At 42.2% G+C, this 13,130-nt stretch overlaps 1 protein-coding gene across 1 annotated transcript in view; it reads left to right on the top strand.

Annotated features, from left to right (window-relative positions):
* The window catches only part of LOC115105060 (dihydropyrimidine dehydrogenase [NADP(+)]-like), a 206,812-nt gene that overhangs the window by 71,585 nt on the left and 122,097 nt on the right, over positions 1-13,130 (top strand). The window contains exons 10-11 of the mRNA XM_065006803.1: positions 2,547-2,716; positions 4,205-4,415. Coding sequence (XP_064862875.1) covers positions 2,547-2,716; positions 4,205-4,415 — 381 coding nt within the window. The remainder of the gene's footprint in view (positions 1-2,546; positions 2,717-4,204; positions 4,416-13,130) is intronic.

The raw sequence follows: 13,130 nt of genomic DNA, 5'->3' as shown, positions 1-13,130 counted from the left end.
GAACGAGCATCGGCTGCCGCAACTAAATTTTTTTTTTTTTTAAGATTTCATTTATACTGAAAAGTATATGTAAATGCATGTTCCCTAAGCTAAAATAAAAGATCCCCACATTTTCCATACACACAAAAAGCTTATTTCTCACAAATGTTGTGAACACATTTGTTGCATTTCTCCTTTACCAAGATAATCCATTCACCTGACAGGTCTGGCATATCAAGAAGCTGATTAAACAGCATGATCATTACACAGGTTCACCTTGTGCTGGGGACAATAAAAGACCACTCTAAAATGTGCAGTTTTGTCACAACACAGTGCCACAGATGTCTCAAGTTTTGAGGGGATGTGTAATAGGCATGCTGACTACAGGAATCTCCACCAGAGTTTTTGCCATAGAATTGAATGTTAATTTCTCTACCATAAGCCATCTCCAACATTGTTTTAGAGAATATGGCAGTACTTCCAACCGATCTCACAACCGCAGGCCATGTGTAACCGCGCTAGCCCAGGAACTCCACATCCGGATTCGTCGTCTGCGGGATCGTCTGAGACCAGCCACCAGCCTCCTCACAAGGGTCTTGACCTGACTGCAGTTTAGCATCGTAACAAACTTCAATGGGCAAATGCTTACCTTCGATGGCCACTGGCACACTGGATGAATACCAGTTTGAGTTGTACAGAGCAGATAGCAGACAAGCGTGTATGGCGTAGTGTGGGCGAGCGGTTTGCTGATGTCAACGTTGTGAACAGAGTACCCTATTGTGGCGGTGGGGTTATGGTATGGGCTGGAATAAGCTACGGACAACAAACACAATTGCGATGGCAATTTGAATGCACAGATTTACCATAACAGGATCATGAGGCCCATTGTCGTTCCATTCATCCGCCGCCATCACCTCATGTTTCAGCATGATAATGCACAGCCCCATGTCGCAAGGATACTCACCAGACATGTCACCTATTGAGCATGTTTCGGATGCTCTGGATCGACTTGTACGAAAGTGTGTTCCAGTTCCCGCCAATATTCCTCAACTTCTCACAGCCATTGAAGAGTAGTGGGACAACATTCCACAGGCCACAATCAACAGCCTGATCAACTCTATGCGAAGGAGATGTGTTGCGCTGCGTGAGGTGGTCACACCAGATACTGACTGGTTTTCTGATCCACGCCCATACCTTTTTTTAACTTATTTTTTTACTCCGTGTCTGATCAACAGATGCATATCTGTATTCCGAGTCAATTAATTTATTTCAATTGACTGATTTCCTTTTATGATCTGTAACTCAGTAAAATCCTAATAATAAGTGCATGTTGCATTTTATGGTTTTGTTCAGTGTAGTTTTCCCACAATGAAATAAACACTTAGACATACAGTACTAGTCAGAAGTTTGGACACACCTACTCATTCAAGGGGTTTTCTTTATTTTTACTATGTTCTACATTATAGAATAATAGTTAAGACATCAAATCTGTGAAGTAAGACGTGTGGAGTAATGTAGTAACCAAAAAAGTATTAAACAAATCAAAATATATTTAAGATGTTAGATCCTTCAAAGTAGCCACTCTTGGCCTTGATGACAGCTTTGCACACTCATTCTCATTCTCTCAACCAGCTTCACCTGAATGCTTTTTAACAGTCTTGAAGTAGTTCCCCCATAGGCTGAGCACTTGTTGGCTGCTTTTCCTTCACTATGCTGTCCAAATTATCCCAAACCATCTCAACTGGGTTGAGGTCGGGTGATTGTGGAGGCCATGTCATCTGATGCAGCACTCCATCACTCTCCTTCTTGGTCAAATTGCCCTTACACAGGCTGAAGGTGTCTTTGGGGTCATTGTCCTGTTGAAAAACAAATGATAGTTCCACTAAGCGCAAACCAGGTGGGATGGCATATCACTGCAGAATGCTGTGGTAGCCATGCTGGTTAAGTGTGCCTTGAATTCTAAATAAATCACAGACAGTGTCACCAGCAAAGCACCCCTACGCCATCACACCTCCTCCATGCTTCACAGTGGTAACCACACATGCGGAGTTCATCCGTTCACCTACTCTGCGTCTCACAAAGACACGGTGGTTGGAACTCAAAATCTCAATTTGGACTCATCAGACCAAAGGACAGATTTCCACTGGTCTAATGTCCATTGCTTGTGTTTCTTGGCCCAAGGAAGTCTCTTCTTTTTATTGGTGTCCTTTAGTAGTAGTTTCTTTGCAGCAATTCGACCAAGAAGGCCTGATTCACAGTCTCCTCTGAACAGTTGCTGTTGAGATGTGTCTGTTACTTGGACTCTGTGAAGCATTTATTTGGGCTACAATTTCTGAGGCTGGTAACTCTAATGAACTTTCCCACTGCAGCAGAGGTAACTCTGGGTCTTCCTTTCCTGTGGCTGTCCTCATGAGAGGCAGTTGTGTTGTGTTCACTTTTATTCTACATTGGACATACCTACTATTTCTACAAACTTTTGACTGGCACTGTACTGTATATGTCATTTCAAAATCAACACAGTAAATTATCAGATTGTAACTCCTTTTCTCTTCTCCTCCCGCTTTTAGGAATGTGCAGCTGCAAGTCTTCCCTGCCGGAGCTGCGTGGCACGGTGATTGTTCTGGGTTCAGGAGACACAGCTTTCGACTGTGCCACTTCTTCCCTGCGCTGCGGTGCCAAGCGGGTCTACGTGGTGTTTAGGAAAGGCTTCACCAACATCAGGGCTGTCCCCGAGGAGGTAGAGACAAACCAGAAGAAAGGAGAGAAAAGGAGAAAAGAGAAGACGTTGACAGAGAGAGAGAGAGACAGAGAGATCGCTAAATGTTACCAGTGTACCAGATGCTTAACTTGTTTGAGAAAGACAGACAAATAGAGAGAGAAAGACAGACAGAGAGAGAGAGAGAAAGACTGAGGGAGAAAGATAGACAGAGAGATAGTGTTAGGGAGAAGGCTAGTGAAGAGGAGAGAGGACGCTGTCTTTATTAAGCTGTCTGTGTGAGTGTCCTCTCCTTGGCCCTGCTGACATGTTTTTTAAGCCACTTTTTTTTCTAGTTTATTACAAAGGCCTGTCTTAGGTTCTGGAGGGCGATAACTGTCAAAAGCTCTCCGCCTGCACATACACACTGCCGTGAGCCCCAGACGGACTCACTGGGATCTGTCCCTTTCTAGTAGCGCTGCCACAAAGGAGAGAGGAAGGATATCATAGGCAGTGCTGTTGCTATTTTCACTGTTCCTTCAAAAGATATCCCTGCATTTGAAGCATGACATTGACTCGTATACTCCCTTCAGTCTTGATTCTTATCAACTTTTGATGTGTTAGACCATCAGTAAAAGTAGCACTTGGAGTTAAGATGCATTCTTCAACTGCCGTATATTAGTTATGATTGTGAGTGTGATGAAAAGTTCAAGGTGTCTTTCTGTCAATGCTATTCTAGTTGAGAGTTGAGCTTGACAGCACAGTTCATTCTAGAATCATCGTCCAACGGCACCTTTAGTCATGCGTCGTGTCAGAGCACACCTCTTGCTGCCATAGTAACGCCAAAAATAACCCTAACGAAATGAGAAAAGTAAGGTGATTATCAACAGCTGTTTGCTTTTCCCCGCAGAAGCAGACAGTTAAGCTGCTAGCATCGCCTCACACTAATTAAGTTTGTTTATAAGGTATATTAAGTTTAGGCCTCTAGTAGGCGTCAGTAACCTTCACATCACATTGAAAAAAGTTCAATATTGTGTGAAGCATGAGCATTGATGTCAACTGAGACAATTTCAGAAAACTGAGAGAAAGGGGAGCTATTATAGAAGCAACCCACCCCCCTTCCCTTTTGTGCACATCTCAGGACTGGAAACGTAATTTCAATGACTTTGTTGTAGATGGGGCCTTTTTTCATTAATCCGTATGAAATTGAAGGTCTTTGAACAAAGCAGGAAAACTTCCTAGTGTCTTCTATTGTGTGCCGTTGTAATGTGTGAGACTACAAAATATATTTTCCAGTCCTGACAAACGAAGGGAATAAAAAAGTTGTACCTTGGGCTTGATAATTAGACATCTTTTTGTCCAGTTTTAGATTAAAATGACTTTGCATTTGACGAGAAATATTGTGATAAAAGAATTAGAATCTTTGATACTTAAAATAATTAAACACAATTCAAGCCACAATTTAAAGATGTAACCTGTCGATGACCCATCACCATTGACCCCTGAGCTCTATATTTCTCCAACCTATAGATGGAGCTGGCCATGGAAGAGAAGTGTGAGTTCATGCCCTTCCTGTCCCCTCGTGAGGTCATCATGAAGGCGGGTCGCTTGGCGGGAATGGAGTTCTGTCGTACGGAGCTGACAGACGAAGGTGATTGGATGGAGGACGAGGATCAGATCATACGCCTCAAGGCCGATTACATCATCAGTGCCTTCGGATCCATGCTGAGCGACCCCAAAGGTATCAATCAGAGTCAAACTTTATTGAAAGCGCATTGAACATCACAACAATTTGTTGGGACGATTTTTGTATGAATCAAAATCACATTTATTTATATAGCCCTTCTTACATCAGCTGATATATCAAAGTGCTGTACAGAAACCCAGCCTAAAACAGCAAGCAATGCAGGTGTAGAAGCACGGTGGCTAGGAACAACTCCCTAGAAAGGCCAAAACCTAGGAAGAAACCTAGAGAGGAACCAGGCTATGAGGGGTGGCCAGTCCTCTTCTGGCTGTGCCGGGTGGAGATTATAACAGAACATGGCCAAGATGTTCAAATGTTCATAAATAACCAGCATGGTCAAATAATAATAATCACAGTAGTTGTCTGGGGTGCAACAAGTCAGCACCTCAGGAGTAAATGTCAGTTGGCTTTTCATAGCCGATCATCTCTACCGCTCTTGCTGTCTCTAGAGAGTTGAAAACAGAAGGTCTGGGACAGGTAGCACATCCGGTGAACAGGTCAGGGTTCCATAGCCGCAGGCAGAACAGTTGAAACTGGAGCAGCAGCACGGCCAGGTGGACTGGGGACAGTAAGGAGTCATCATGCCAGGTAGTCCTGAGGCATGGTCCTAGGACTCAGGTCCTCAGAGAGAAAGAAAGAAAGAGAGAATTAGAGAGAGCATACTTAAATTCACACCGGATAAGACGGGAGAAATACTCCAGATATAACAGACTGACCCTAGCCCCCCGACTCATAAACTACTGCAGCATAAATACTGGAGGCTGAGACAGGAGGGGTCAGGAGACACTGTGGCCCCATCCGATGATACCCCTGTACAGGGCCAAACAGGCAGGATATAACCCCACCCACTTTGCCAAAGCACAGCCCCCACACCACTAGAGGGATATCTTCAACCACCAACTTACCATCCTGAGACAAGGCCGAGTATAGCCCACAAAGATCTCCACCACGGCACAACCCAAGGGGGGGGCGCCAATAGTCTTGCTATTGATACACAATAATAATACCTTTACTCTGAATGGAACCTGAGTTTTGCCATATGACTAGACTCTTTGACAGCACAGTCCACTGTTATGGTTTTTTATCAACTTTTGCAAATATCCTCAAATGAAGAGTTTGTGTTGAATGTTGTCTACATTATTGCTTTAAAAACAGCGTGAGGATGTTATCCTTGAGCTGCATTTAACAGAGTCAGACAGACAGAAAGCCTGGCAAACAAACACAAACCATTATGTTGATGGTACACCTGGATCTCCCCTTTCTCCTGGAGATTTCTCATTATACGAGCGACGACAGTGGTCCCGTATGGATAGGACTGTCTAACTTATCATTGTTTAGCACATTTGGAGTAGGACTTAAGACGACACTCATCACATTGTTTTCCTCATCATCATCTATTCACTATGTCTTGTGTTGAGGCTCTAATTTAGATGAGTGCCGGTGATGAGAACTCAATGTACTTGGGTTTTGAGGGTCTTGTGTGTGTGTGTGTGTGTGTGTGTGTGTGTGTGTGTGTGTGTGTGTGTGTGTGTGTGTGTGTGTCTGTGCATGTTAGCGTGCCTGTGTGTCTGCCTGTATGTGAGTGTTTACAGAACCTTGTCAGGGGGTTGGAACATAATTACAAATAATGTGTAGACTGAAAATTGACCGCCAAAACAGATATAATATTTTACTAAATCATAATTTCAAACCTAACTTACATTTGAATTCGATCACGTGTCTCTCTATTATTGGGAATACTTGGGAACAGATTTTTTAAAATTACATCACTTGAAGCTGATTTCTTGGTGTTGTTACTGTCTTTAATGTCCAACTATATATATACAGTACTAGTCAAAGGTTTGGACACACCTACTCATTCAAGGGTTTTTCATTATTTTTACTATTTTCTACATTATAGAATAATAGTGAAGACATCACAACTATGAAATAACATATATGGAATCATGTATTAACGAAAAAAGTGTTAAACAAATCAAAGTATATTTTAGAAGTTAGATTCTTCAAAGTAGCATCTCTTGGCCTTGATGACAGCTTTGCACACTCTTGGAATTCTCTCAACCAGCTTCACCTGGAATGCCTTTCTAACAGTCTTGTTCCCACATATGCTGAGCACTTGTTGGCTGTGTCGTGTCTTTGGCTATGCCGGATTAAGTGATATGACATGCTATTCTATAAAATAATTTATCCGTAATTAATATTACCTGATTGAGCTGATCATGTAAATGTAATTAACTAGAGAGTCCGGGCACCACAAAATAATATTTATAGAGCTGTTATCTTCCGAATAAACTCTTAAAGACCTAGTAATTTTTTACATCAATAGCAGTCAATATTAATCGTCACCTTAATTCAGTCTCATCTGAAAGTTGTACATTCTTGGTTATCTTCACAAACCCTGGCTATCAAGTTGAATCAGCAATGCAAAATTGGGTTTAATTATTTATTTACTAAATACCTAACTAATCACACAGAATTACACATACACGTAATTAATCATAACTTGATTACAAATTACGTCATAAAGGAAAACGTCCCTAGCGGGCGGAACAGACATGACAGCTTGTTACACAAAAGAAAAGGGTTGGGGTTGAGTGAAAGAGCGGGAAGACTGCTTAACAAAGGAAGAAGCTGTGCTATCTTAAATATGGTATCTTATGCATTCTAAATTACCGCCCATTTGGAAAAGGAAAATGCAATAAATATTTACTCTGAGCTGCGCTTCAGTAGGTTGGTGGTAGATGGAGGGCCGTGTTGCCAAACCAAGTCCTTTGTCCTTTGAAGAATGTCTCTGGCGGTCAATTGGATACGTTGTCGTAACGTCGTTGTGTGATAGACGGGATACTCTCTCTGTTCCTTCTTATCCCTCGTTTGCAGCTTCTGTTGCTAACTCAACGGCTAGGAGGTATCACTTCTGTAGTGAATAAGAGTTCAAAGTTCATACCATTCGCAACCAAAGCTCACACTGATGTTGGCTTCGTTCTGTAGTTATTATCTGAACCATTCTGACATCGGACAGTCGTCCTCACATCCTCGGAACAGGAGGTTATATTGTCATCATATATTGTCATATAGTGGAGCGAGAAGGGTGTGTCTGAAAAGTTTTATAACTCATGACTCTTCACAGGGGCGGGCCACTGATTGAGCAGAGCCCTACCTTACGAAAACCCAAATCTCACATTTTAGAAGCTAAAATCACATTTCATCCCATCACGAATAATTTAATATTCAAACATTTAAATTGAACAACAATTCCATGTGAATCCGATAACTGATGTGTAGACTTTCCACTGTAGAGTTTGTCATCTTATCATTGATGAGAATGTCTCAGATGACAACCGAACTGACATCATATTCATTACGTACCACCGCATATGTTCAATTGGTCGGATTACCAGAATATAGTTAATATCCCCCTACCTTCTGATGTTCCCAGAATCTCTATGTTAGCCAAGGGGTTTGCAAATGTAACATCAGTAGGGTAGAGAGAGGAAAAAGGGGGAAGAGGTATTTATGACTGTCATAAACCTACCCCCAGGCCATCGTCATGACAGCTGCTTTTCCTTCACTCTGCCGTCCAACTTATCCCAAACCATCTCAATTGGGTTGAGGTTGGGTGATTGTGGAGGCCAGGTCATCTGATGCAGCACTCCATCACTCTCCTTCTTGGTCAAATAGCCCTTACACAGCCTGGAGGTGTCTTTGGGGTCATTGTCCTGTTGAAAAACAAATGATAGTTCCACTAAGCGCAAACCAGTTTGGATGGCATATCACTGCAGGATGCTGTGGTAGCCATGCTGTTAATTGTGCCTTGACATCTAAATAAATCCCAGACAGTGTCACCGGCAAAGCACCATCACACCTCCCCTCCTCCTCCAAGCTTCACGGTGGGACCCACACATGTGGAGATCATCCGTTCACCTACTCTGCGTCTCACAAAGACACAGCTGTTGGAACCAAAAATTCTTGGCCCAAGTAAGTCTCTTCTTATTGGTGTACTTTAGTCATGTTTTTTGTTGTTGCAGCAATTCGACTATGAAGGCCTGATTCATGCATGTCTCCTCTGAACAGTTGATGCTGAGATGTCTGTTACTTCGACTCTGTGAATCATTTAGTTGGGCTGCAATCTGAGGTGCAGTTCACTCTAATGAACTTATCCTCTGCAGCGGAGGTAACTCTGGGTCTTCCGTTCCTTTGGCGGTCTTCACGATTCAGTTTCATCATAGCGCTTGATAGTTTTTGCGACTGCTCTTGAAGAAACGTTCACAGTTCTTGAAATTCTCCGGATTGACTGACCTTCATGTCTTAAGGTTGTCGTTTCTCTTTGCTTATTTGAGCTGGACTTGGTATTTTACCAAATAAGGTTATCTTCTGTATACCACCCCTACCTTGTCACAACAAATGACTTGTCTCAAACGAATGAAGAAGGAAAGAAATTCCACAAATTCACTTTTAACGAAGCACACCTGTTAATTGAAATGCATTCCAGGTGACTACCTCATCGGGGTGGCAGGGTAGCCTAGTGGTTAGAGCGTTGGACTAGTAACCGGAAGGTTGCAAGTACAAAAGCCCGAGCTGACAAGGTACAAATCTGTCGTTCTGCCCCTGAACAGGCAGTTAACCCACTGTTCCTAGGCCGTCATTGCAAATAAGAATTTGTTCTTAACTGACTTGCCTAGTTAAATAAAGGTAAAATAAAAAAGCTAGGTGAGAGAATGCCAAGAGTGTGCAAATCTGTCATAAATGATGGCTACTGTGAAGAATCTCAAAAATAAAATATACGTTGATATGTTTAACACTTTTTTGGTTACATTTACATTTACATTTAAGTCATTTAGCAGACGCTCTTATCCAGAGCGACTTACAAATTGGTGCTTTCACCTTATGACATCCAGTGGAACAGCCACTTTACAATAGTGCATCAAGGTCTTTTAAGGGGGGGAGAAGGATTACTTTATCCTATCCTAGGTATTCCTTAAAGAGGTGGGGTTTCAGGTGTCTCCGGAAGGTGGTGATTGACTCCGCTGTCCTGGCGTCGTGAGGGAGTTTGTTCCACCATTGGGGGGCCAGAGCAGCGAACAGTTTTGACTGGGCTGAAAATCATAGCAGGTATGGTTACCATATGATTGAGCTTTTTCATAGTTTTGATGTCTATTATTCTACAATATAGAAAATATTAAAAATAAAGAAAAACCCTGGAATGAGTAGGTGTCCAAATGTTTGACTGTGTATAATAATATATTATCATTATAATAATATAATAATATATATATATATATATATATTATTATTATTATTTATTTTTTTTAATTGCTCAGAAAACATGTGGGGGCCAAACCTGGAGGGTACCAGTAGGGGAGCCCTCGTCTAGGATGATAATTTTTTTTTAAACACACTTGCTTACAAGACAACGCCTGTCTTTTTGTGTGACACTGTCGCCAGGGCAGGTAATTAGATTGCGTTGAGAAAAGGCCATACCTGCTATGATTTTCAATTAGGCTGCTATTGAATAAACAGAGGTGGGTATCACAGCAGGGCCACAAACGCCACACACTGTCCAGAGTCACCCAACAATGACATGAAATCACTGTAATGAGTTTTAAGCTCAGACGACCGCCCGGTGACGCACACACACACACACACACACACACACACACAAGTGCTCGGCGATAGAGCGACAGAGCTTTACAACTGGTTACCCAGCTAGCGCTGCCATTAGCCAACCTTGCGATGCAGCACAGATGCACAAATACATAGTTGGGGCTACCTAAGCAGGCAGAAACTGAAGATGTTTTACACGCATTCATAATCGGTCGTGATGGTGAAATACACATCTACTCAACCAAGTAATTAAGATAAAGAGAGAGTGTGAGAGACTCGGTGTAGACCGAGTTCCGCTGACGTTCTTGCCTGACTGTGTCTATCTGACTGTGTCTTATTGATTTTATAGATGGGACTTAAATGTAAATGTAAATTGTTATCGTAATCTGCTCCACTGATTCGGTCTACCCACTTCCACCTCTCACAGCTCAAATGGATTTTGTTATCCATTTTGTTACTCTTTTTGCGTGTCCAAAGGCACTCTATTCCTTTCATAGTGCACTACTTTTGACCAGGGTCCATCAAGCGCTGGTGAAAAGGAGTGCACAGTAAAGGATGGCATTTGGGACACGGACTATCTCTCTTCCTCCCCCCTGGTACTATGGTTGACCTGTTGCTAAAGAAACATCCTTAGAACCTGCTCCACATCCCCGAAGGTGTCATCGAGTGCTAAGGAGGGTATTGTTATGATTAGCAATTAATCACCAAGGTTAATTAAAACATGAGGAATTACTGATAAGAGCCTGAATTAAATGGGGTGCGTGACTCCGAGCAAACTAGTTTAATTTGATAGGATGATATTTCTGCCAAACCTGATTGCCTGCATATTTAGGAAGGAATTGATCCGTGCCTTGGCATGAGAGTGTGTGTGTTTGTTTGTGTGTGTATGTGTGTCAAGCGTGCTTGCAAGCGTCTGTGTGTTTTGAGTGTGTGATTTCATCATACAGAAACAACAAAATGCTGAGAAAAGAATCCCCAGAGTAGTACAGTCAGAATGATCCTTATTCTTGAACTATGAATCACTTATCCACTTAAGTATGTTGTCAGACCCACAGAGGATGTTCCGCTTGGCAGTGAACACAGCTGTAGGACGAGTTAGCAGTTAAAACCTGGCCTGTATAGTCTGGTGGGCTGGACCCAGTGTGCGTCGCAAATGGCACCATATTCCCTATGTAGTCAACTGCCTTTGACCAGAGCCCTATGGGTCCTGGTCAAAAGTAGCGCACTTTAAAGGGAATAGGGTGTAATTTGGGAAGCAGACTCAGTTCTGGGAGGGAGGGAGGCAGCCATTATTGCACCCATGCCTCCTTCCTGCTTTGGTCTCCTTCCTGCTGAGTTTCATGGAGGGTGGGTGGGGAACTGGAGACATGATGCACCCACCTCCTCTGTGTTAGCTTAGCATCTCTTTCCCTTTACGCTGTACTGTCACAAAAAGTGTGTGTGTGTGTTTCTGTGTGTGGGCGTGTGCATAGTTTGCATGCGTGTGCATTCATGCCAAAGATGTATATATACCTTGGATTGCTCATGCTATGTGTTAGCCAGTGAGATGCTTTGAAGCCACTGGTTGGCCATATAAGCACTTCCCCTTTAGTACTTTCTAAAAAATTATACTTTATTTGTATGTTTAGCTCATATAATATAGTTTAAATATATGCATTAAGGTATGTGTAATATAATAAACATGGTCAAATCAAAGACGTAGACATTAATATATGCATTTCTATAAAATATTTTGTACAATTTTCGGGGAGTGCCAAGATAGAGGCACGGTGGCTTCAAAACAGCTCCCCCCTGTTTGTGTTGCCAGGTACTATGCATGACAGATGAAGGTGTAGGCCCTAGCTACAGCAGTTATAGCTAGCTGTTATTATGAGGGATGCAGGTGTTGTATTGGCCCTAGCTACAGCAGTTATAGCTAGATGTTATTATGAGGGATGCAGGTGTTGTATTGGCCCTAGCTACAGCAGTTATAGCTAGCTGTTATTATAAGGGATGCAGGTGTTGTATTGGCTCTAGCTACAGCAGTTATAGCTAGCTGTTATTATAAGGGATGTATGTGTTGTATTGGCTCTAGCTACAGCAGTTATAGCTAGCTGTTATTATAAGGGATGTATGTGTTGTATTGGCTCTAGCTACAGCAGTTATAGCTAGATGTTATTATGATGGATGCAGGTGTTGTATTGGCCCTAGCTACAGCAGTTATAGCTAGCTGTTATTATGATGGATGCAGGTGTTGTATTGGCCCTAGCTACAGCAGTTATAGCTAGCTGTTATTATGAGGGATGTATGTGTTGTATTGGCCCTAGCTACAGCAGTTATAGCTAGCTGTTATTATAAGGGATGTATGTGTTGTATTGGCTCTAGCTACAGCAGTTATAGCTAGCTGTTATTATGAGGGATGCAGGTGTTGTATTGTCCCTAGCTACAGCAGTTATAGCTAGCTGTTATTATAAGGGATGTATGTGTTGTATTGGCCCTAGCTACAGCAGTTATAGCTAGCTGTTATTATAAGGGATGTATGTGTTGTATTGGCTCTAGCTACAGCAGTTATAGCTAGCTGTTATTATGAGGGATGTATGTGTTGTATTGGCCCTAGCTACAGCAGTTATAGCTAGCTGTTATTATGATGGATGCAGGTGTTGTATTGGCCCTAGCTACAGCAGTTATAGCTAGCTGTTATTATAAGGGATGCAGGTGTTGTATTGGCCCTAGCTACAGCAGTTATAGCTAGCTGTTATTATGAGGGATGCAGGTGTTGTATTGGCCCTAGCTACAGCAGTTATAGCAAGCTGTTATTGTGAGGGATGCAGGTGTTGTATTGGCTCTAGCTACAGCAGTTATAGCTAGCTGTTATTATGAGGGATTTAAACTCAGCAAAAAAGGAAACGTCCTCTCACTATCAACAGTGTTTATTTTTAGCAAACTTAACATGTATTTGTATGAACATAACAAGATTCAACAACTAAGACATAAACTGAACAAGTTCCACAGACATGTGACTAACAGAAATGGAATAATGTGTCCCTGAACAAAGGGCGGGTCAAAATCAAAAGTAACAATCAGTATCTGGTGTGGCCACCAGCTGCAATTAAGTACTGCAGTGCATCTCCT

The sequence above is a fragment of the Oncorhynchus nerka genome, linkage group LG22 (assembly GCF_034236695.1).
Source record: "Oncorhynchus nerka isolate Pitt River linkage group LG22, Oner_Uvic_2.0, whole genome shotgun sequence".
NCBI classification, from domain to species: Eukaryota; Metazoa; Chordata; class Actinopteri; order Salmoniformes; family Salmonidae; genus Oncorhynchus; species Oncorhynchus nerka.
Note: the sequence above shows the minus strand (reverse complement) of the source record. Positions and strands in the feature narration are given on the sequence as shown.